The 26691-nt window shown below is 42.0% G+C and overlaps 1 protein-coding gene across 3 annotated transcripts; it reads right to left on the reverse strand.

The window, feature by feature from the left end:
- Positions 1-202: 202 nt before the first annotated feature.
- MEN1 (menin 1) lies at positions 203-25866 on the reverse strand. 3 transcript variants are annotated; one of them, XM_072117834.1, is made up of 11 exons: positions 25742-25866; positions 23954-24010; positions 19651-20440; positions 16551-16759; positions 13372-13500; positions 11061-11101; positions 8265-8352; positions 6601-6737; positions 5445-5550; positions 5208-5360; positions 203-1556 (listed from the first exon to the last, which is right to left on the reverse strand). In XM_072117834.1, exons 3-11 carry the CDS (start codon positions 20423-20425, stop codon positions 1200-1202), a joined length of 1995 nt encoding a protein of 664 aa, XP_071973935.1. In that variant the 5' UTR covers positions 20426-20440; positions 23954-24010; positions 25742-25866; the 3' UTR covers positions 203-1199. The 3 variants fall into 3 exon arrangements, with proteins under 3 accessions (XP_071973935.1, XP_071973934.1, XP_071973936.1); XM_072117833.1 differs by lacking the exon at positions 25742-25866 and adding an exon at positions 25194-25735; XM_072117835.1 differs by lacking the exon at positions 23954-24010 and having other exon boundaries at positions 25742-25816.
- Positions 25867-26691: the final 825 nt, after the last annotated feature.

Consider the following 26691-nt stretch of genomic DNA (forward strand, 5'->3'; position numbering starts at 1 on the left):
GGCACAGGGCAGCGGACCATACTTACATAGGTCCCCGCTACCGGAGACCGCAGATCTCCAGCGGGAACTGCAGACCACGCGGCACGAACAACTTCTGCTGCGTGGTCTGCATTTCCCGCTGGAGATCTGCTGTCTCCGGTAGCGGGGACCTATGTAAGTATGGTCCGCTGCCCTCCTCCACCTCCCCCTCACCTTCCCCGCGTTCCCCGTCGCGTCTCGGCGTCGCGTCGGGTCTCCGCCACGCCCCCGGACCCCGCGCCTTATAGTCCGATGCGCCTTATATATGTAATTATTACATATATAAGGCGCATCAGACTAATGCGCCTTATAGTCCGGTGCGCCCTATAGGGCAAAAAATACGGTATTCCAAAAAATGTTTCAGTAAGAACTAGTGAACAAACAAGAGTTGAACCTTCCCTGGTACGTTTACTCTGGATTCCTTTAAAGTTATAAATATGCTAGCAAATTTCACAATTTAATAAACTTTTGCCAATAATCAGCAATCTAAAAGCCTTGATCATGAAGTAGTTTTATATTTTTTTTTAAATAGTCCTGCCAATTTTTCCCCCGCGTCTAAAATGGGTCAAATTCATATTCAATTTAATGTGCCAGTTATTAAATACAGGCGGCCCCCTAGTTAAGAACACCTGACACATAGTTACAAACGGACCTCTGGATGTTGGTAATTTGCTGTAAGCTGCTGTAACAGTTGTCAAAAAGTGTCGGTTATTAAGGTTTATTGTTAATCCTGTTTCTTATGACAATCTTTAAAATCCAACTGTCACAGAGACAGAAAACATTTTGGCTGAGGTTACAATTATAAAATATACAGTTCCGACTAACATACAAATTCAAAAGAATAAACCTACAGAACTGATCTTGTATGTAACCTGTAGTCGAATCCTGTATATTTTATTGCTGTAGCTTCAGAGCTTTTTTTTTTTTTTTTTTGTACCAGTGACAATAGGATTTTTTAAATGTTTTGCCATCATGGGAACAAGAATTTATCGATAAAGCCTCAGCACAGACACCTTACAGATGATCATTGCAACCTCGGAATAAAGTAAAGCATCCAGAGAGGTTAGTCTGTAACTAGGAACCATCTGTAAGTCAGTTGTCCTTAAGTTGGGGACAGCCTGTACATTTTTGCATGTATATTTAAAGTATCAAAAATAAAATTAATTCAATTTCACATTAACTTAAACTGATTTGCGCTGCCTTTTAAGATACCCAAGGTTGTAGTCTCTTGCCCCGGGTCCTCTTGCCCTCTTTGGCTGCACTTGTGACTGAGCAGTGAGCTGCAGCTTTATAGCGCTGGAGTTGACTTTTGCAGCTACCAGAAGTTCCTTCATTCCTTTCATTTTCTGGCTTTGGAAATTAAGAGTGAGTTCCTGTGTACGCTCTAAATCTTCTTTCTGCTCTGGGGATGGTCGTTGGAGAGGCTGAACAGGTTCACCGGGCTTGGACTCCCTGCGGGCAACCCGTCTTCTGTTATCATCAGAGTCATCATCTTCATTAGCAGAATCAGAGTTCACTAGAGTCACCTGCTGCCTCACCTGCAAATAAGAAAATGCACTTCAGCATTCAAGTTACTGTACATGTGATCACAAATGGGGCTATGATATATAATAAGTGGTTCCCCAAACCTACGTCTAGAATAACTCCCTGGATAAAATCAGAGACCTAAAATTAAAAATAGGTATTCACATCTAATTGAATAAATCTGATCTTCTTGAAACTTAATCTAAGACTGAACTCCTTGTCTTTCCACCATCTACTAACCAACCCAACCCTGACCTCTCCATCTCGGTCTGTGGGATCACTATAGCGCCAAGGCAACAGGCCCGCTGTCTTGGGGTTGTGCTGGACTCCAACCTCTCCTTTTCACCATATATTTAATCTCTTGCTCGCTCTTGCCACATGCATCTCAGAAACATCTCCAGAATCCAACATTTGAAACCTCTAAAATGCTAATTGTTACTCGACTAGACTACTGTAACTCCCTACTAATCGCTCTTACACTCACTAAACTCTCTCCTCTTGAATCTATTCTTAATGCAGCAGACAGGCTCGTCTTTCAGACCAAACGCTACACGGAGGCCTCCAGTTTATGCCAATCACTGCATTGGCTGCCCGTCTCCTTCTGTATTCACTTTAACCGGTTAAGGACCGGGCCCTTTAGTGTTTTTTCATGTCCATTTTTCACTCCCCACCTTCAAAAATCTATAACTTTTTTATCTTTACACGTAAAGAGCTGTGTGATGGCTTGTTTTCTGCGTAACAAGTTGCACTTCATAATGATGGTATTAAATATTCCATGCCATGTACTCGGAAGCGGGAAAAAAATTCCAAATGCAATGAAAATGGTGAAAAAAAACGCATTTGCGCCATTTTCTTGTGGGCTTGGATATTACGTCTTTCACTGAGCGCCCCAAATGACATGTCTACTTTATTCTTTGGGTCAGTACAATTAAGGGGATACCAAATTTGTATAGGTTTTATAATGTTTTCATACATTTACAAAATTAAAACCTACTGTACAAAAATAATTTTTTTGATTTTGCCAACTTCTGGTGCTAATAACTTTTTTATACTTTGGTGTACGGAGCTGTGGGTGGTTTCATTTTTTGCGAAATTTGATAATATTTTCAATGATATAATATTTAGGACTGTACGACCTTTTGATCACTTTTTATAGATTTTTTTAGATTTTTCAAAATGGCAAAAAAGTGCCATTTTCGACTTTGGGCGCTATTTTCCGTTACGGGGTTAAATGCATTGAAAAACCGTTATCATATTTTGATAGATTGGGCATTTTCGGACGCGTCGATACCTGATGTGTTTATGATTTTTACTGTTTATATATATGTCAGTTCTAGGGAAAGGGGGGTGATTTGAAATTTTAGGTTTTTTTATTATAATTTTTTTTTTTAAACTTTTTTTTATTTTTATTTATACTATTTTTCAGACTCCCTAGGGTACTTTAACCCTAGGTTGTCTGATTGATCCTATCATATACTGCCATACTACAGTATGGCAGTATATAGGGATTTTCTTCCTCATTCATTACAATGTGCTATCAGCACATTGTAATGAAGGGGTTAAAACGAAATAGCCTCGGGTCTTCGGAAGACCCGAGGCTACCATGGAGACGGATCACCGCCCCCCGATGACGTCACGGGGAGCGGCGATCCCAGGTAAGATGGCGGCGCCCATGCGCCACTATCTGTTTGAGGCTGCCGGCAGCTTTGCCGGCAGCCCACGCTGTGAAAACACCCGCGATCGGTGCTAGCACCGATCGCGGGTGTTACCGGTAAGCCTTTGCTGCAATATGCAGCAAAGACTTACCGGCTATGGAGAGGGCTCAGCCCGTGAGCCCTCTCCATGCAGCGCGACGCGACCGCCGCCATGAATACACGGCGGGCGGTCGCGAACCGGTTAAAATAATAACCCTCATCCACAAAGCTCTGAACAATACTGCACCTTCCTAACTCTCTTCTCTCATCTTAGTCTATTGCCCTTCCCGTGCTCTTCGATCTGCCAGTGATATTAGATTAACCTCTACCTTAATTCGAACTTCCCATGCACGTCTCCAGGACTTCTCCCGAGTTGCTCCAATTCTCTGGAATGCCCTTCCCGGGACTCTCAGACTAATACCTACCCTCCAAAGCTTCAAACATTCTCTTAAAACCAATCTCTTTAGGCAAGCCTATCACACTTGCTAACTGCTTGAAATGTCAACTCTCCCTTTACTAATGCACACTATGTCCCATCTCCCATCTGTTATCCGGCAAACAGCAGATATTTACCAAGCTCCAGGCTTCTCTGCAGTCTTTCACCTTGCACCTTGTAAATAAGATGGCGGCTGATGGCTGGTTCAAGCAGCAACATCTTTATTTAGTAAAGTATTTATTAATTATTCTATATTGTTCCCTTATAAAGAATGGCTGGACCATTATACAACATCTTGTGTCAGCACCCTCATCGTCTAAGTTTTTGTGAGCAGGGCCCTCACTCCTATTGTTCCATATAACTATTTGTTCTTTGTTATGTAACATAGTTGTATTTGTCCCCTATGATTTGTAAAGCGCTACGGAATTTGATAGCGCTATATAAATAAAGTTTATTTTTATAAATAAATGTAGGCAATTTCCCATAAATCGCAAATGTTGCTATATTGGGCTTTAGAAACAAGATAGGATTTCTTGGATATGACCACCCACGCACTCTGGCATTGGTGGCCACACATTCCACTAGTGAGGCGCTCAACCATCTGAATTAAGCGTTCATTACCACAGGATGGTTGCAAGATATGGAGTAAGTCGTATGATAAAACAATTGTTTCTTTGCACAATTACTCCAGGACTGCTGTCTCAAATATTTAAGGGACCACTTGACAAGCATTTATGATCACTTATTTTTACACAGGTAGATTTTTTTTTTTTTTTAATAAAATCCAGTTGAAGAAATTCTTGTACAAGGCAGATTAATTAAATGTGAATTTCCAGTTGGTGATACAACTTGCTTCAAGTGCAAAATTTACCTGTATTAATCAGTACAAAAATTTTGCACAAGACAATAGCCATGTGTATACCAAATCAGCAATTATAGATGTAGTTCTTCAAGGAAGGAAGAAAGAAATTACGAGGATCCTGGAGGTGTCCATACCAGGTTGGCGTCATAGTTTCCGCCCAATAGTATGGCGCTGTGCAGTCCCTTTGTGCAATACTATCCCTGAACTTAACAGGATGTAGTGTAAAAGAATATCTACACTTACACTAGGAATTTAGCAACACATAGCGTAGGCAAAATGTAGGTTTCAAGTGTCCATCCGCACTACAGACATGAGAACATGTGACCATTGCTAGGGAACATGCCCAGCCTGAAGTTGAGTACAGAGGAGATGTTCATAGCCTTTGTCATTTGAACACAATATTCAAAAGATCTTTAAAACTGAATGTAATCTTGTCACTGTCGTTGATTATAGATTTGGGGAAAAGGAGGGGCTGTAATAAGAATCCTATCATATTAAGTGCTTTAGATGTATGAGGAAACTGTACACAAAATGAAATATTAAAGAGAAATTACACGTTCAGATAAAACAATAGTAATGAGGTGCTTGCAAGAAATTATGATTTAGGATTATGGACCTATACCTTTAGGACTCCCTATTAAGGGTTCCTCTAAGTGTATAGCGTACATCTCACCTGTGCATCAAATCTGCCAAGGGACTGGACAAGGAATGTTGCCCATCCTACATGTAACACAGGTGTTGGGCTATCTTCTTCCCATTTACATATACCATCATAAAAACGCAGAAGATTTGCAAAACATGTAGGGTCCTGAAGTGAAGATTCAGTCTGCGAAGTAAACAAAAAATTTTTTAAAAATCCAAATACTATTCATGGTTTATATGACAAAGATGAACTGTACTAATCACTTACTGGATTGTCTGATGTGGCTTCCTCTTTTAATAAGTTTGGTAACAAATCATTAGCAATATCAAAGAGATCTTTGTAGATCTCTTCATCTTCACGGCAATAATTATACCTAAAAAGAAATAGAAATAATTTAAAATGTGCATCTAATAACAAGCAAAACCTTGCAGAGCTATATGGTGAGGCTATATAGAAACAGATTAATCGACACCCTAGCAACTAGCCATAGCTATGATTGGACAGGGGATGTCATCTGTAGTCTTAACGCAAGACAGACATAACAGTTCAAAAAGCCTCTAAAAATCAGCTCCTCAGAGATGGTAGGCACCTTATTTATTTGCAGCACTTTATAAGGTGAGCTTTTGAACCCTCTTCCTTCTTTCGCCTATAGATTAGGGAACCGTTCTCACAAACACCTATGCATCTTTCCACATAGTGTCTTCAAAAGACTGGTCGAGGAGGAATGGATCCATGATGCAGATCAAGAAGATGCTAATTGAGAGGATAATAATTTCTTTTTACCTTCAATCTAAAAAGATTATCAAATCAAGCCAAAAACATCAATGCCCTATAGGTACATTTACTATTGATCTGCACCATAGATCAGTTTCTCTTTGTCCAGACATTTAGGGGTACTGAAGATATGGGGTGTGAAGATGGGCACTGCTGCTGATGTGTGAACATTTCCCCAACTTTGAGGAGGAAGACAGAGAGGAAAAAAGTTTCTCTGCCCGTCTATGTTGCTACGATGGCTGCGCCCATCGTGGGGTGCGCGAAACAGTGACAGTTTCCCACACAGTACTCACTGCTAAATTTACCATTCAGCGAGAGGGACAGCATTTTGTTAGGGACAGGGAGAGGACTTCCCGTCTGCTCAGGCTGAGATCTGAAGTGACACAGTCAATCAAAAGAAGGAGATGTGGGTCAATGGCAGCCTGGAGAAAACGTGACTTTTCTTCAGAATGCACTCGTTATCTACTCATTTGGAGATGAGAAAAACGTCTAATTAAGGTACAGTGCCTCAGTCGCAGATCATTTCTGGGGATATGGTGAGGACTTTTAACCCTTTACTAGCAGATATTACTGGTGTGAGGGATAAAATTCTGGTGAATTTGTTGGACTTGAAAGTAAACAAAAGAACAAACAAAATGTAAATTCTCACTCTTGAACAACAGCAGCCGTTTCAGCCCAAGCTTTCAAAGCTTCTCGCACATTCTTGTTCCGGCAATGATAAGCTGCCAAGTAAATATGTGGATACAAATGCTGATTTTCATAATGTTTCCGAGAAGAGTGTATGGCCTGGGAAAGAAAGGGGGGGGGGGAATGCTAAATAAAATGAAAACTTCTCTTAAACAGTATATTTAAGCAGTTCCAAAAAGAAATAAAACAGGTTTTTTGATTTTGCACCTAAAGGTCTAAAGTAAGATTTACCCTTTTATGACTGTAGATTCTTTAAAACTTCCATTACTTTCATTTTATAATGCTGCAGTGCAAAATAGATTTTTCTTTACCTTCTTTGGGCCATTTCATACAGGCAACACAAAAACAAACAGTAATGGAAAATTAATCATTTTGTCCCAATGGTTAATTCAGTTCAAACTGATCAATCTACAAGATGCTGACATTTTATCTGAATGTATAATGAAAACAACAAGACAAACTGATATACAAAATATACCAATTTCATGTGATGTGTTCAGTGTCTTAAGTGTACCCCATTTTTCCACACATTTTGTATTGGATTTTAACAGAGATATGGTAAAGGTGATAATATCGTATATACTCGAGTATAATTCGACTTTTTCAGCATAAAATTAGTGCTGAAAATCCCTAACATCGGAAAGAGTACAGTGTTTTTTTTTCCCCAGGGGATACAGGGAGTGGCTATATACTACAGGGGGTAGGGGTTGGCTATGACTAATTAGGTACCTTGGAGTCCCCAACATATTAAACATTCTGAAAATATAAAAATTTAACAAAACATGCCCAAATTGTCCTAAATTGGGATTGAAAGCTGTACTTCACCTAGCAGATTTTGTGCAGAAATTATTGGAACTTTAAAAAAAAATAAAAAATAAAAAATGTACTTCTTTTAGCTTAATGGGGATGAATTCCCAGAAGGCAGATTGATTTCTGTGACCCCAATTCAGATGAATAGGCTTGTTGCAAAAATTAATTCAACACATTTTTACCATGTAAGCTGACCAGTATTTCACAAAAATAGTTTTTGCTGTATTAGCATAAAATGGTACAAGTAACCTAAGTTCCAAATGTAAAAACCATGTATACTGCACAGGGTTTATTTACTGCACTCCCTCTAACCCAGTGGTGGCGAACCTATGGCAGAGGTGCCAGAGGTGGCACACAGAGCCCTTTCACCCCAGTTTGTCAGATGGACCACAGGAGGAAGCCTTGAGACCTAAGACAGCCCAGGACGTTCCATGCTCAGCCCTATTTTAAAGCGCCATCCTTGGCTGTCAGGACTACAGGTGGAGCCAGAAGGTGTGGACAGAGATGGATTGTCATTGGAGCTCCTGCTCTGGGTCCCCCGATTCTTCCTCTTCAGGGGACCCTGGATGGAAGCTTCAATCCAAATTTCTCCATCTTTATATTGTATTGGTGAACTCAGGATGCCAATATGATTAAAACCTGTGATACAGCAGGAATCAATAAGTTACTGCTTAAATTGTCATGTGGGCACTTTGCAACATTTAAGTGGGTTTTGGTTGTAGCTTGGGCACTCGGTCTCAAAAAGGTTCGCCATCACTTCCTAACCTATTCCCATTTATTGGGCATGACAGATCCTACTATACAGTTAATAGTCACCTTGTGATAGATTTCTAGAGGATTTGGACGTCCAGGCGTTGAAGAGAGATCTTCAAGGTCGGCCAAATTACCCAACGCCATTGGGTACCTAAGATAACAGAAGCCCGTCACAAAACAGCATATTGTCTTATCATGCAAGTTAAATAACAATAACCATACAATCATCCCTGAAAAACAGGCCTGGGAGCCTTAACCCCTTCCCGCCGCGGACCTATTTCGATTTAGCGTTTTCATTTTTCACTCCCCACATTCAAAAATATGTCACTTTTTTATTTTTCCATGTACAGAGCTGTGCGATGGCTTATTTTCTGCGTAACAAATTACACTTCAAAATGGTGGTATTTAATATTTCATGCCGTGTACCGGGAAAAAAATTCCAAATGCAGTGAAATTGGTAAAAAAAAACGCATTTGTGCCGTATTCTTGTGGGCTTGGATTTTACGGATTTCACTGTGCACCCCAAATGACATGTCTACTTTATTCTTTGGGTCTGTACGATTACGGGGATACCAAATTTGTATAGGTTTTATAAATGTAATGGAAAACCAAAATGGAGTCGAAGATACAACATGTCTTCTCTATAAAAGACAGTTCATGTAACCTTATTTCAACTATGAATGAACCCAAGTTGCAACATAGCTTGTCCTCATTTGACACTGTTATATATATCACCTATTTCCTGTATGCGTCCAACTCTTGGGATGCTTTCCGGTGGAAATTGGCCACTTCCATGGGAAACTATACCATTGAGAGAATGACGGGAAACACATGTGCATACACATGTCTTCCCACATAGTTTGGTGGCGCAGACATGGGGTATAAAAACTTGGGACTATCACCTAGCGGCGGACTTACAGAATAGAATTGAAAGCTAGCTATATACTGTTGCAGTTTGTATCTCTGTGGGACGCCTGGAGAACAAACTTGATGTTACCTGTCAATACCTGTCATTCTACTGCTTGGTGATAGTCCGTGAAGACCCCTACCTGCCGGAAGGTCATCAATGATGCTGGACAGAGTTGTAAGTTGATAAGCCGATAAGCCCGTGAAGATTTGTGTGCCGGAGCTCATCAATGAAAGTTGACAGTGTTGTGAGTATTACATTTTATTTAACTCTTTATGTACTTTTGTATTGCAAAAAACCTTTTAAATATTGTTGATTGTGTAATTTTTCTTGTTCTATAACACGAAATCCAAAAGAACCTGTTTCTCTTTGCAACACAATAATGTTTTCATACATTTAAAAAAATTAAAACCTCCTGTACAAAATTTTTTTGGGGGATTTTGCCATCTTCTGGCGCTAATAACTTTTTCATACTTTGGTGTTTGGAGCTGTGGGTGGTGTCGTTTTTTGCGGATTTTGATGACGTTTACAATGTTATCATTTTTAGGACTGTATGACCTTTTGATCACTTTTTATAGAATTTTAAAAAAAAATTTTAAATGGCAAAAAAAGTGCCATTTTCGACTTTGGGCGCGATTTTCCATTACGGGGTGAAGTGAAAAACCGTCATCATATTTTGATAGATCGGGAATTTTCGGACGCGGCAATACCTAATGTGTTTATGATTTTTACTGTATATTTATATAAATTCTAGGGAAAGGGGGGTGATTTGAATTTTTAGGTTTTTTTATTATAATATTTTTATTTTAACTTTTTTTAAATTTTTATTTTTACTATTTTTCAGACTCCCTAGGGTACTTTAACCCTCGGTTGTCTGATCGATCCTACCATATACTGCCATACTACGGTATGGCAGTATATGGGGATTTTACTACTCATACATTACCATGTGCTGACAGCACATGGCAATGAATGGGTTAACCCGAAGTAGCTTCGGGTCTACGTGAGACCCGAAGTTACCATGGCGGCGGATCGCCGCTCCCCGATGACGTCACGGGGAGCAACGATCCATGGAAATATGGCGGCGCATGCGCGCCACCGTCTTTTTGAAGCCGCCGCCACCTTTGCCTGCGGCGATCAGCGGTAAAACCGGCCCGCGAGCCCTCTCCATGTACCGGGACCCGACATGTGACGTACTATTACATCACATGTCGGTAAGGGGTTAAAACACCCACAACAAAAGCCTCTCAAGCACCCCCCCCCCATCATTTTCCAGGTTAACACCTGCATGGATTGCAAAAGGTGTCAGATGCCGAGGCTTCTCTACATAACCTCAATGCTAAATTTTGTGCAGTACATGTCATTGTGGGGTGAACCCAAATAGACTTTGCAACAATTATTTTTTTTTTATATTTCAACCCAATACATTATATGGAGCATGAAACCAAAGAATACAACTCAATCATCAAAAATGCAAGACAAATACAATTTTACAAATACAATTTTTTTTATGGATCTTCGAGGAAGTGCACAGAGAATTCGTAGAAGTTTATCATTTATTCACACAAAAACATTTAAACATTTAAACTCACTCAAGTAGCAAAATGGGTAAAAAAGGGCATAAAGGAACTGCAGACCAAGGCTACCTACATACATATGTGAAAAATATATGCCAAAATTGTACATGTGCAGCCTTTGATAAATGAGCACGTATATTGGCCGATTTCACAAACTGCAAACCAAATCCTAATAGAAATTTGTGGCAAGGACTCCCTATCTTTTCAGCACGTCAATGTCGTTCACCTGTATTAAAAGTTATAAGTGAAAATTGGGAATACCATTTACATTATGGTATATCAAATTACAGATTTAATCCCAGAAGCTGACTAACGTTGCACACCATGAAGTTCAGAGCAGCAAAATGAATGAGATTTTGCCAACATAGAACTTACTTGTCTAGATGTCCGCCATCATACAGCAACCAAAGTAAGCTCTAGAATGGGGAAAAAAAAAAAAAATTGTTACAAACAATAAAAAGATGCAACTTATACTTCATGATTAAAAGGCATCTACCACCAGCATAAAATACTGCATGCAAATGAGCCAGGGGGGCTCCAGGCTCCATAGGTGTTAATAGAGAGTGGAGCCCCTCAAGCTCATTTGCATACATTATATCCTTTTGGTAGATGCTTTTAGTAACTATCATTTCCAAAGACATGTGCACAAACCTCCACACATCAACATGCAAGTGGTGATCATAGAGGGGGCGCGCACATTAAGTAAGGACCGCTCATAGCTTCTATCGACTGGAAGTCAGCAGGACAATGGATGTTAGAAATCTCAAGTCCTGCTGATTAAGGCTTTTTATTTACCCTGCTAGAGTTTGTTATTAATGGTCTATCCACCAATGTCATACGGGCTGCCATCTGTCCAACAAGCCGTGGCCTGGAGATGGCAGATGTCCATGAAAACTAATGGTGATGCCACAAACGGCGTTTTTGGTCCGTTTTTCAAAGCATGCGTTTCCAGTCCGTTTAAAACTGCATGCGTTCCCCAATAGACAAAACAAGTTGTAAGCAGCCAAACGGATGGTTCTTTATATGGACTGAAAACGCATGCTTAAAAAAAGGACCAAAAAAGCCATGTGTGGAATCACCCTAAGCCTATTAGGTTGTGATATCAAGAAAGACCTCCGAACACTGACCACTTTGGGATCAAAGAGGGGATTTCATATTGAAAATACACCAATACAATAGAAAGATGAGAAATGTGGATTGTAGATTCCGTCCAGGGTCCCCTGAAGAGGAAGAATCAGGGTTCCCAGAGCAGGAGCTCCAACAATAATCTGTCTCTATCCACACCTTCTCGTTCCTGCTGTAACCCAAGGATGTCACTTTAAAATGGCAAGTCGTGGGCTGTATTGGACCGCAGGAGGAAGCCTTGAGTCCTGTCTGGCCTGTGCTGGGGTGAAGGCCTGGGTGCCCACAGAAAGAGCTCTGAGTGCCACCTCTGGCCCCCGTGCCATAGGTTCCCCACCACTGACTTAGGGCTTTCATAGATCAAGGTTTTTAGCATGGTTTTCCCCATCAGATAGCACAGCAAAATCACTCTGCTATTCAAAATCACGGCATTGTCTGAGCAGAATCCACGCGGCCCAACAATCAGTCATCAACAATCTCACGGACAGCAATAAAGTACAGAATTCTGGGATGATTTACATGACAGCCAATGCTGAAAGTCCCAGTGGTAGAACCCCCAGACATTTAGCATCTATCTCATGGATTAAGGACAGATGTAGTTGAATTCAGCCCTAGAAAACAATCCCCATTGATGTATCTGCATACAAGTAATCGCTGTTGAAGCAACAACATGAAGACCGGTTTCATGTACAGATTTCAGGCTAAAACTAAACAAGTTTTTCTATGAGTTTTTAAAGGTGTAGACAAATTGCCTTGACCACTCCTGCACAGTGTTAGTGGGATCATAGTTGCTGTATTCTCATCACTATGACAATGTAATGACGACAGAGGTGAGAGAAATCTTTGTTTAGCTGCTAGCAGTTTAAGTCGGCCCCTAAAATTTGGCTCGCACAAGGACAACACCCTCCTTAGTCAAAGACTACCAAATAAATAGGAACCTATATGACCTAATGTATAGAAAGAATTCAGCAGAAATTTTAGAAAAGCCAAACTAGATGGGTGAGTGGGTGATATTTTGGAGGGAAAAAATAAATAAGAAAAAAAATTTAAAAAAAAGGGAAAAAGAACCTAACAAATACAGAAAGCAGGATTTTTTTTCCTCTGGAAAACAAAGATCACTGACTGTGGGCAGTCTTGTAATCACCTGGTCCCTTCCTAGGCCGAGGAACAAAAAAAAAAAAAAAAAAAAAAAAAAAAAAACACGTAGTCAGGCTGTCAAACAGCGCATCTCTATACAGCGCATGCACCATTTGGCAGCGAGTCACAGGCTGGATCTCCTCAGTACAGTTCTTAAATCCAGCCCCACATCACATGACATAATAACATATCAATTCTTGGTAAGGAAGACTGATCAGGAGTTGTCAATTCACTGGTGACACCTTTCATATGCCGACTCTGGGTCACATGGTCTCTCCTCCATGAGATGAGCTGAATTGAGCTTCTTGGAAGAGGTCGTCATAGAAAACACTGCTGTGCTTTTAATTTATCTTGGTTAGCAAAAAAAAAAAAAAAAAAAAAAAAAAAAAAAAAAAAAAAAAAAAAGGTGTTTTCACATTAAATGTACCTGTTGTAACTGCAGCAATTCCAGACTGTCTGTGTGGGCATCTATTGAAGCATTAATAGCACAGACCATGAAAGCCACTTCCATGTGACGATCACAGCGCAGGTATTTACCATTCAGATATAACCAGCTCTAGCGGAGACATAAAATAAAAGAAGAACATATTATGGGTCTCTACTCGTTTACATCCAAGCAGCCCTTCAGGTAAGTTTTTAATTAGGTTTCATGTAGATCGCAAATGGTTACTTAGGAAGTACCTTATAATCACAAGTAAAACCTCCATTACCGTCACATGCCCGCATCACCCGTTGAGGAGTACATGGCTAATATCATGTACATCATTCACATGACAACTGCTGCCAAGGAGATTTATTTTTTTTACCAGAAGTTAAAGAGAAGCGACATGAAAATATCAAAATTACATAGTTACATAGTTAGTTTATTATTTATTAAACAAACAATTTATTGAGGAGACAAAATAAAAAAATGAAGAATATCACAAATAAATAAAAAGGACATTGACACTTGTAGCCTTCATACACACAACTATTTTTCTCATATGAGATCAAGTCCAACTGTCTGAGCCTAGTGCTCAGACAGTGCTTTTAAATTTTTAAAAACTCAGCAGGTTCTATTTTTCGTTGTGTTTCAAGCTCTGCTGATGAAACACAGATGCAATCTGGGACCCGCCATATCTGAGGATCAACATGGGGAGAGAAAAAAAAATGTATGTGTTTTGTTGGGCAACCAGCACTCCTCTCAATCGACCCAGGTGTTTTTAAATTGCATATAGCGGCCTCCTACTTCCTCTCAGCCAGAGACCACATGAAACAGTGAGTTTTCAAAACCTGTTCACACATGGTGCAGTATTGCATAGCATCTGCTGCTTCTGTGGTGCGGTGCTAGTATGGACCCAGAGCCATGGGGGCTATGCCTGCCAGTATGGACAGCAACTGGCCAGCGCTGGGCGGCAAATGGGTCTTTGTCCCTGCATGTGCTGTGGCGACCGTCACTGAGGTCACTATGAAGTTGTAGGCTTATACAATTTGAGCAAAATGTAACCAAGAACCTACAGTTTGTTTTGAAAGCATAGCCTAGCGGCAAAAGATCAATTGTGTGATGTGCGGTCCAGTTCTCTCCCTATGTATATTTGAGGATCAATTGCTAGGTACCACCATTATATACAAGTTTGCATTTTTTGCAGCTCCACAAAATTAGAGGACATAAAGAGGAAACTCTGCCCATTTTTGCTGAGCTGCAGCTTAGAAACGATAAAAAAATGCTTAAAGGACACCTGTCATCAGGTCTGTGTCACTAGTCCTGTCACCACTACCTGTTGGAGCAGCTCACAAGGATCCCATCCCAGCCTTTATCTAGTTATTTCATACATTAATCATTGTAAAATCATCTATTTTTTATCATGTAAATGAGGCTGGTCACATGGTCAGAGGCAGTGATGTCACCCCTGTTCCCCCTCCCCTCTCCTCCCCCTGCTCATGTCTGTGTATAATGTATAGTAAAGCATTGCTAGTGTGTGTGCTGCATCTGCTGACATGCTGCATCCTCCTAATACACAGGTGAGAGACACAGACATCAGCTACACAAGTACCTGACATGTTCTGCTGTAACATGGCTGCCTGGAGCTGCTGTATCTCTCCTAAACACACACACATGTAACCAAAAAAAAGACAAAGGGAGTGTGTATAGGCCAAAAAAAATTCTATATACAAATCTTTATTTATATCACAAATAATAAACACTACAAAACATGCATGTGTGTTAAAAACACTTAAAACGTACACAAGTACATGCAGTTTGACCCATGCAAATGACCACAGTGAGTCTATGCATAGCACATGACCCTATAAAGACAATACATAAGTTGCCTGTTACTGCCCTGTAAGAAAAGTATCCGTGGGAGGGGACTAATATGGCACAGTCAAAAGTCAAAATAGACTAATAGTAGTTCCCCTAAGCAACATGCAAAATGATGTGACAGGGACCAAAACAAGTCGGCACACTCTAGAATATACACAAAGAGGTGGAAAATATAAGGTTACCCATCCAAATGATAGACCAGGAATGCGACGTGTGCAAAGGGTCATGTGGGCAAAGAGTCCCCACGCGTTTCGTCGCTACATGCGACTTCCTCAGGGGAAGTCGGAAGTCGCATGTAGCGACGAAACGCGTGGGGACTCTTTGCCCACATGACCCTTTGCACACGTCGCATTCCTGGTCTATCATTTGGATGGGTAACCTTATATTTTCCACCTCTTTGTGTATATTCTAGAGTGTGCCGACTTGTTTTGGTCCCTGTCACATCATTTTGCATGTTGCTTAGGGGAACTACTATTAGTCTATTTTGACTTTTGACTGTGCCATATTAGTCCCCTCCCACGGATACTTTTCTTACAGGGCAGTAACAGGCAACTTATGTATTGTCTTTATAGGGTCATGTGCTATGCATAGACTCACTGTGGTCATTTGCATGGGTCAAACTGCATGTACTTGTGTACGTTTTAAGTGTTTTTAACACACATGCATGTTTTGTAGTGTTTATTATTTGTGATATAAATAAAGATTTGTATATAGAATTTTTTTTGGCCTATACACACTCCCTTTGTCTTTTTTTTGGTTACATATTGTTAATCAGGGTGTTATGGCCTCTTTAGGCATACTTTAAGTATACACTTGCTGTGCGGGTTTCCACTTTTGAGGCAAACACACACACATGCACACACAGGCTGCAAGGGGCGTGGCCACCAGCACCAGGAAGCACATCATTATACAGGCTGTCAGTCATGCACTGGGGGTGTGGCTGTGCCTCCCACTCATGTATAGAGTGGACAGCTTGAATATGCTAATGCTTCATTGGACATTTCACAGGTCACTTGCATACAGCTTTAGGACCTCATTGCTTAGGTATACAGGCATGTAGAGGGACAATGAAGGGATAGAGGCAATGCTCTCTAATGGCAGTTTATGAAAATATATTTAGTTTGGGGGGGTTATTTTGCATGACGGGTTCTCTTTAAAAAAAAAAATTTTTAAAAAGCACTGGCCGCTAAAATAGACAAGAGAAATATAGTTTGTTGCCAGAAGAAACAAACTTTTGTGTGCAGTTAGCCATACTCCTAGTATTTATTTAACCATGTGAATGATGTACTAAAATACAAACTTACCTTTTCTGCTACGCCAGGGTTCACAGATTGTCCTCTTCTGTCTTCATTGCCCTTTCCATGCCAAGTAACTTCAGCCGTCTCTTCACCATTCTTTCCAAACACTACCCAAGCATGGTCCTCAGAAAGAGCCAGATGTACATCAGAAAGACCAAGTACTTGACAGGCTGCCACAACAGCAAACGCTACACCCGGAGAATCAAGCTTTGTACCTAAGACAAGCAAAGAAGCAGGTTCATGGTCGACAGAAACGCATTCACCAAATAATTCCGAAGCTGAAAGAGTTTGTCACCATATTTTAAAACAATTTAATAACCTACTAAAATTTTGCTGGACAATATGTTGTATTTATTGGCTCCATTTTGTAGTTAAAGGAAATCTACCTTCATGAATTTACATATAGATGTACCGTATATACTCGAGTTTAAGCCGGCCTGTATACACTGGGGGGGGGGGAGGGGGGGCAGGCTGCCTGTATACACTGGGGGGGGAGGGGGGGGCAGGCTGCCTGTATACCGGCTAGTGTATACAGGCAACCTTCCCCCCCCCCTCTAGTGTATACAGGCAGCCTGCCCCCCCCCCCTAGTGTATACAGGCAACCTTCCCCCCCCCCCTCTAGTGTATACAGGCAACCTTCCCCCCCCCCCTCTAGTGTATACAGGCAACCTTCCCCCCCCCCCTCTAGTGTATACAGGCAACCTTCCCCCCCCCCCTCTAGTGTATACAGGCAACCTTCCCCCCCCCCCTCTAGTGTATACAGGCAACCTTCCCCCCCCCCCTCTAGTGTATACAGGCAACCTTCCCCCCCCCCCTCTAGTGTATACAGGCAACCTTCCCCCCCCCCCTCTAGTGTATACAGGCAACCTTCCCCCCCCCCCTCTAGTGTATACAGGCAACCTTCCCCCCCCCCCTCTAGTGTATACAGGCAACCTTCCCCCCCCCCCCTCTAGTGTATACAGGCAACCTTCCCCCCCCCCTCTAGTGTATACAGGCAACCTTCCCCCCCCCCCCTAGTGTATACAGGCAGCCTGCCCCCCCCCCCTAGTGTATACAGGCAGCCTGCCCCCCCCCCCAGTGTATACAGGCAGCCTGCCCCCCCCCCCCCCCTAGTGTATACAGGCAGCCTGCCCCCCCCCCTAGTGTATACAGGCAGCCTGCCCCCCCCCCTAGTGTATACAGGCAGCCTGCCCCCCCCCCTAGTGTATACAGGCAGCCTGCCCCCCCCCCTAGTGTATACAGGCAGCCTGCCCCCCCCCCCCCCTAGTGTATACAGGCAGCCTGCCCCCCCCCCCCCTAGTGTATACAGGCAGCCTGCCCCCCCCCTAGTGTATACAGGCAGCCTGCCCCCCCCCCCTAGTGTATACAGGCAGCCTGCCCCCCCCCCCTAGTGTATACAGGCAGCCTGCCCCCCCCCCCCCAGTGTATACAGGCAGCCTGCCCCCCCCCCCCTAGTGTATACAGGCAGCCTGCCCCCCCCCCTAGTGTATACAGGCAGCCTGCCCCCCCCCCTAGTGTATACAGGCAGCCTGCCCCCCCCCCTAGTGTATACAGGCAGCCTGCCCCCCCCCCCTAGTGTATACAGGCAGCCTGCCCCCCCCCCTAGTGTATACAGGCAGCCTGCCCCCCCCCCCTAGTGTATACAGGCAGCCTGCCCCCCCCCTAGTGTATACAGGCAGCCTGCCCCCCCCCCCCTAGTGTATACAGGCAGCCTGCCCCCCCCCCCTAGTGTATACAGGCAGCCTGCCCCCCCCCCCCCCTAGTGTATACAGGCAGCCTGCCCCCCCCCCCCTAGTGTATACAGGCAGCCTGCCCCCCCCCCCTAGTGTATACAGGCAGCCTGCCCCCCCCCCCTAGTGTATACAGGCAGCCTGCCCCCCCCCCCCCCCTAGTGTATACAGGCAGCCTGCCCCCCCCCCCCCCCCCCCCCCCCCTAGTGTATACAGGTTCTGATCTCATATAATATACTGCAATACAACCATTTCAGACAAACAAGGAAACTTTCCTCTAAGTGCTTGGCGCCATTGCATTTGGCCGATCTATGTGGTGCTAATTTTAGCGTAAAAATGAACCCATTGGAAAATACAAATCTTACTGCAAAAAAAAAACCAAGCCCCCAAATAAGATCACGTTTAAAAAAAACTTTAAAAAAGGGCAGTGTAAAAATATAGTTGGATTTTTGGGGACATTAAGAGAATAATAATCCCAACCCACATATCTATCCAATTTATGACACTACATAGCTTATTTCATTTTAATTAACCTATTAGATGAGTATCAACAGAGATAATCCAAGTGTAATAGGTGCGATATGGATGGAGCAGACGATATACAGGTTTTGTGGTACCGCCGAAAAAAAAAAAAAGTGTATTGATAAAATTGGGCAGTTATGTTGCTATAGAGTTTTGTATCAAGTCCTGCATCTTGGATCATCATGAAGATATTGAAGTGTGACATTACTCGAGGGTAGCGGTTAAAAAAGTTGTTATTCTATGCACAGGATAGGGCAGTGGTGGCGAACCTATGGCACTGGTGCCAGAGGTGGCACTCAGAGCCCTCTCTGTGGGCACCCAGGCCATCACCCCAGCATGAAGTTCACCAGACAGAACTCAAAGAATCTTCCTACAATGATAGATGAATTTGCCCTCCTCCTTTGAACTGCATTGGTGTGTTTAGGAGGCTGAACGATTGAAAGTTGTCAAAGAACAAGGAGAAATAAATTACTGCTTAAATTGCTGTGGTGGCACTTTGCAATAAATAAGTGGCTTTTGGTTGAAGTTTGGGCACTCAGGCTCTAAAAGGTTCGCCATCACTGGGATAGGGCCTAAATTTCTGATCGGTGGGGGTCTCAGCGATGAGACTCCCCACAGATCACAAAAACGAGGGGTCCAATAGGGTCCCAGTACCCTCAGTTGAACCCCTCGTCGTTCCCAGAGAGTAATGGAGCAGACGGCCGCACATACCAGGTAAAACTATAAAGTTGAAAAAAATGTGGTGTCAGTTTCCCTTTAAAGTTATGCTAATGCAATATTGTGTTAATGCAGTTTCATCTAAATAGCTTTAGGTATTCAATTACAAAAAGGTAAAAAATATCTAATCTTCTCACCTGTAACAAAGCTGAAAAGTGACTGAATATGCGCTCTGTCTTTGAAGTAGGATCGACTAAGGCCATTCCAGATTACATCAGATACTCTCCGAATCAATTCTCGACTGGATGAACCATTCTCACGAGGATAGCAAGACAAATCCACTGCCCCTTGGGTCTGTGCTGTAAAGCGTGCATACAGAGCCTGAACAACAGCTAACTCTAGAGTAGGAAAATAAGAAGCTCCTTGGTTCGGTTCTGGCTTGCTGGTGTCATCAGCTTTGCCATCTTTTTCAGGCCCAGTCCTTGATGCATCTTCGGTACTATTGCTCTCTTCACTTGCTACTTCTTTGTCTTTCTTAACATCAGATCCTTCTTTTATGGATTTAATTACTTCTTTTTTAGTTGACTTTCCAGTGCCATCCTTATTGCTGGTCTCTTTGTCTTTTGTTGCTTGTGTCCCAGAAACTCCCTTCCTCCCCAATTCATTCCTAGCTGCCCTCTTTCCATGTTCAGCGTTTGCACCAGCACGGGTCCCCTGGTTTGATGAATCTCCATGTTTTGCCTTCGTTCCTTCTCCACCTATTTTTGACAGCAAGTCAGGTCCTCCTGGTATGCTGGTTACATTTGTGGGAACAACACGATTAACTGCCAAAAAGTGCTCAACAAAGCCCAATGTAAGAGACAGCAAAGCGAGATCAGGCTCAGGGCGAGAGAGTTCCCATCGAAAAAGACTGACAAGTGACTCCAAAGAACAAAGAGGAAAAAATGATTTCTGGTTAGGCAGAAGACCCATACCATTGACCTCAAGCTACATGAAGAAGGATGAAAAGAGATATTTTAGGTTATTATAGACTTGCATTTGACACAATTCTGTAAGAAACGTAGCAATAAAAATGCAAAATAAAAAAAGTTTCTAACATCACAAATATTTTACAATTGAAAAATTGCCCTTTTAAAGTAATTGTAAAAGCCAGTATGTAAAATATGATCAGCATTAAACATTTAAAATGTAACAATTTCATAATGACTTATCAAATTTACCAAAACAAAAACAATGATGCCCATATTGTGCTGCTCGCCCTATTCTTTACAGAGTTATGGCATTTTTTTGTTCTGAACCTCTAAGAAATTTTCTTCAGCAGCAGTGAAAGGGCGGAGACTAACTTCTTCCCGAGTACGGTATAAGCTGCCCCCATTTCCCATGATTCTTTGTGTTCATTTATGCATCTGCTACAGTATTAGTTTCAAGGTGTAGCAGGTGGGCAGTAGTGGCCGGGATGGAAACGCAGCTTCTTCAATCAAACCAAAACAGTGATGGGCTCTTTGATGGGAGAATAGAAGTGCCAGAGGAGGCAAATAAAAGTTTTATTTCCGTTTTATAACTAGCTCTACATTTTTTTTTAAAACCTGGACAACCCCTTTATTGCTAGCGAGAAGTAACTCAGCAAATTCAGTGAGATTCCCTGCTGTGAAGATATGTGTAGAAAGCAGAGAAAAGGGGAAATGTGTGCAAAGTCTATGCTAATGCTTGATGTTGAGAGACAAATAAAGTTCTGCAAAATGACAGATTGGGTTGGATGGACTGCTAGGCAATAGGGGAGGCCTCCTAATTCTCTATTCTTGGCAAGAGACCCCGCAGCTACAGAGCAGCAAACATAAAACTCTCCTGCTATCTACACACAGAGAACATTTCTCAGGCAAGCAAAGAGCAGTAGTTATAACTCTCCAAAAGTTAGAATTTCTGCAGCTTTCTTGATAAGCAGACACAGACATATTGACCATCGTGGAACAAATACAGCCATTTGAAGCCCCTAGCTACTAGCAATGGTTGTGATTGGCAAGGGTCCCCCTTAGGCAAATTGACACCCCTAGTTGCTATCCACGGCTGTGATTTCTGATTGGCTGCACAGCCATCAATATAGCAATATGTCCAAGTCAGGTCATTTGTAATTATAAAAAAAAAAAAAAAAAAAACTGGTCCTATGGAAATAAATAGCACAGTCTTATCGGAGATATGAAAGCATGTGAAGAAAAAAAAAACCTAAACAACATGAGTAATTTTAAATGCCTAAACACCTCCGCAAATTTTGGCTTCAATAAAATAATACAATTGAGAGACTAAATTTTCTCCATATTAAATGATGTTCCAGATTTACGAATTGCTGTTGGCCACTTTACCTCATGTTATTTGTAATGTGTGTAATTGTGGGGGCAGGATATTAGGTAAATTACCAATATAGTAATTCTGCTCTGCTTTCTTGATATGTAAAGTGAAGCCTCCCATCTTTTACCTCATCACCCAAAGCTTCCAGACAATAAAATGGCTGCAGATGGAGGTTCATGTGATCTCAAACTGTGCATGAACAATCTCCCTGCCAGGACCTTTATCTTATAGGTAAAAGACAGAAGGCTTCACTTTACATATCAAGAAAGCAGAGCAGAATTACTATTTTTAAAGAGTTACTATTATCTCCTTAATGACACAGCCTGAAAAGGCTCTAATGACAATGGCATTTTTAGCGAATATTCGTACATGACGGTTTAAGAGTCATAAGTGTTTGTTTTGTGTGTGCCATCTTAATGTTCTGCAGCATTTTTCAGGACACAGTGCTAATAAAAACATAATACAAGGTTAGATTTTTAGTTTTATTTGGGGTTTAAAGTGTAAAAAAGGGTTTTTTGTAATTTATAGAACATATATTTTTAATTTTCAAATTAACCACATCTCAACTCCTTAAGACTTAACCTCTTGACTGCCAGGTCTATAAAGCTGGAGGCAGCGCCGGCTCAATCCTCTATGAATCGCGCTACTTCAGCGCGCTGCAGTGAGAAGTGGTTATAAACCACATCCCCCTTATACCTAGGGTCTCAGGGTGTCTGACACCCGAAGACCCGGTCCTGCTCCTGCGACTAGCACAGATGAAGCTGCAGACTCCGGACCTGCATTTGCTTGCATATAAAGTCAGCGGGTGGTCCAAGACAAGTTAATAGATGCATATTGCTCAAATTACCTGAATCAAACAGCAATGACGCAGCACTCCGTTAAATAAAGTGAAGTGTATTTATTCCACCACAATGATGCAACGTTTACGTTGGTAAATTACCTAATATCCTGCCCCTCTAAACATGAGGTAAAGTGGCCAACCCCTTTAAGATATGCCATCAATTTTCATGGAGACTGACCTCAAGTACCAATCAGTAATATAAGAACACCTTGTATTGCTGCTACAAAGCATACGTAGCATATGCAGGCAGTACCTATGGCAGCTTTGTTCCTAACACTTGCTATTGATTAGTAGCCAAGAAAGGGTGGTTAAGCAACTTAGAAAGATTCCATGAGATCTTGAGAAATCAGAATGGATTCATTTCACGCATTTATTTGAAGGACCCAGACTATTGATGAGAAGACATGAACCTGTTCAAGCCCCCAAACCTAGAACTTTAGATATAAGATCAGGTTTAGGGCCACCATTAACACCCAAGATATTACATATTATAATAATTTAAAGTTATTATTGTAAATGTTTCCAAAAAATATGAAAGAATATAGGCCAAAAAAAAAAACTAAAATTCATAGAAAATTATTGCAATGAGCCAGAAGGTACAGCACTGAGCTCCCCTAGAATCTTTTTTAATTAGCATAATTTTAAACATTGATTTTTAGAAGGAAGGAGGCCATGGATAACATATGAATATTACCACAGTCCCTGGATCTATGAGAAAGTGTCCCGGGTTTATCATGCCTGTTCGTAGATGTCTTGAAAAGGAAACCTACCATCAAGGATCTACCTACTAAGGTATATCCTTGGTAGGTTACTCTAATGGATTGTAGCCTAATGCTTTTTCTAATAAAACTTTATGCTGATGTTTATGAAAAATTCTCTTAAGAGGCTACTGGGGCGCTGAGTAGCCACACTGTGGAGCGGGAGCCACTCGACGCCCCAGTAGCCCCTTTCGATCCCCCCCACGCCAGTTTTCGGCGCACAGCAGCTGCACGCCCTCATCCAACAAGCCGGAGCTACTGGTGCATGGAGTAGCCGTAGCTCCCACTCGATGCCCTTGTAGACTCTTAACAAAATTTCATATACATCATATTAAAGTTTTAATAAGCTTTTTGTAATAAATTACAAAAAGCATGAGGCTACACTACATTAGAGTAACCTGCCTTACCTAAGTAGGCAAATCTGTAATGGTAGGTTTCATTTAAGCAATACAATAGGTTTTTAGAAAATATATATATATATATATATATATATATATATATATATATATATATATATATATATATATATCTATCTTCCATATGTTGATATACTCCTACCTTTGTGTGTTGTGGCTTTCCCTTATCTCCTTTCTTGCTCTTCACAGTGAAAGGTGTCTGGATAAAAAACAGTTCTGTTATCTTTCACTTTCATACAATTGTATAGGAACACAGAAAATTCCAGCGAGCCCTCTCCGGAAGAACAGACGACAACAAGCAGGTGGGCGAATCTGCAAGGACTGCTGGGCGAGGGGTAAATGCTACTTTCTCCCCTCCAGTAGCCCCTGCAGGTTCGCCTACCTGCTTGCAGTTAATTTGCATATGAATATAAATCAACTTTATGTTATGGAAAGCTAAATTAATTTAATAAAAGTGTTTAGGGATAGTACAAGGAAGGAAACTACTTCAGAAAGTAGATTCCCAACGATAGATTTCCTTTAAGAATGACCATGTAGGGTCTTGTAGAAAATACCATCTACACACACAGCAATGGATTTTTTGGGAGGGGGAGGGTGTCTGGGGAAGCTGTGGTATGGCAGTGACACCCCACTATTTAATATGGCTGTATTGTGGGGCAGTCTTTAGCCAAATTGGTCAGGACCTTACGAGGCAGGGGACACAATTATAAATCTTCCACCAATCTTACGTCATGTTTTTTTCATGTGCATTTTAGTGGGGGGGGGCGGGGGGGAGATAGGGCAGGATAATAGGTAATTTACATCTATTAATAGTTCTGTACCACCTTCCTGGTAAGTAAAGTGAAGCCTCCTGTTGTTTACCTCATCAGCCGGACATGTGGGTCATGTGATCTCTAACTGGTGATTGTTCATAGACAGAGATCACATGACCCTCCATCTGCAGCCATTGTATGGACAGGAATCTCTCGCTGGTGAGGTAAAGGACAGGAGGCTTCACTTTACATAAAGAAAGCAGAGCAGAACAATTAATAGATGTATGTTGGTAAATGTCCCAATATCCTGCCCCCACATATTACAAAACACATGGAGGAAAAGAAGCCAACCCCTTTAATTCTAATAAACCCCATTAAGGCAAACCACCAGTGACATCTATGCTCCCCTATACTACCAATTATATACGTCCCCCCACCCCCCACCCCAAAAAAAAACACACACAAGCACAAAAGTAGATATGAACAAACACTCAGGAGTACAGAACAAAAGCAGAAAAGTTCTCTAAGAAATCGTTCAAATAAGCTACAAAACTTGTAAAACGTGTATAAAAAAAAACCAACTAAACTGCAGCCAGTGAACAATATGCAATCACAATGCACAAGACTCACATCCACGTTGTGTCCTTCTCTTGATGCACTAGATGCCCGGGCAGGGGTCTTGGTGCCCTCCGCTGCCCTCCTGGGTGCGCACATCTGCTCATCCTCATTGCTCTTGTGTGGACTTTCACTTTTGGGATTATCTGACAGATCTATGAGCTTGTACTTCTTTACTAATCGGGACACAGTGCTCTGGTTACACTGAAACTCCCTAGCGATCTCATACTGCGACTTCCCACTCCGTGCGGCTTCCACCACCGACTGCCGCACATCTTCTGGTAAATGTTTGTTCATTTTCACCATGGTGTCACACCATCAGCAGCACATAACCGGGTGCTGCTTATCACTGAGCCCCAGCACAGCCGCTACAGCCCCGCACCGGTGCTTCCCCCGCTCAGCGCCTCCTGATCTCTCCACCCGCTACACGTGGTAATGAGCGCTGTGCTCCTCGGATCACCGCTGCTATCCCCAATACACTCAGCATTAAAGCCTCAAGGCAATAAGCAGCACCGTACACACCCCGGCACCAAAGCAGAAGCCAATGCATTTACTCTACTCACCTTCTACACAATGACGGCACAACTTCCGGTGTGTGCGTTCCATAGCCCGGAAACGCTCAAGTGTTTTTACCGTTAGACGCTAGAACTTGGTTTGATGTCACTTGTCACGTGTCAATAGAGATCATCTGACCGGTGATGCGTTCTACCGCCAACTGCACAGCTGAAGCTGATTTGCTGGAGAGAAAAGAGCGGGAACGACTGTTGTTTATCTGCCGACCTCCTGTCATAGCTCCCACACAACTAAACGACTGAGAGCAGTTTGTTGTAGCTTCTTCAGTTTCGTTCAGACTAGTCTATTCTGATCAGCAGTTTTTTTTCAGTATTTGAAATAAAAGAGGATTATATACACTGAAGACCTGGACATCTTCCACCGCAAATTTGGATTTTGGTTTCACTGCTGGTTTTGGCTTGCAAATGCTGCAAAAGGAACCAAGATGTGTAGTGCACCAGCTGACACTTATGTCTTCAACAACATTCTTGAGGGTGCTGTCACATGGCAAAAGCATGTGTTTTTCCATGTTTACCATGTGTTGGGATTCTATGGCGGTCATTAACCCCTTAAGGACGGAGGGTTTTTCGGCTCATTTCTCGCTCTCCAACTTCAAAATCCATAACTTTTTCATTTTTCCGTGTACACACCTGTGTGAGGGCTTATTTTGTGCGTAACAAATTTTACTTTCCCGTAATGTTATTTATTTTAACATGCCGTGTACTGCGAAGCTGAAAAAAAATTCCAAATGTGGAAAAATTGAAAAAAAAAACGCACGTGCGTCACCTTCTTGTGGGCTCAGTTTTTACGACTTTCACTCTTCGCTCCAAATAACACGCCTACTTTATTCTTTGGTTCGGTGCGATCGCGGTGATACCAAATTTATATAGGTTTTATTGTGTTTTAATACATTTTCAAAAATTAAACGAATGTGTACAAAAAAGAAAAAACTTTTTTTGCC

This window comes from Engystomops pustulosus, chromosome 7 (assembly GCF_040894005.1).
Source record: "Engystomops pustulosus chromosome 7, aEngPut4.maternal, whole genome shotgun sequence".
Lineage (NCBI taxonomy): Eukaryota > Metazoa > Chordata > Amphibia > Anura > Leptodactylidae > Engystomops > Engystomops pustulosus.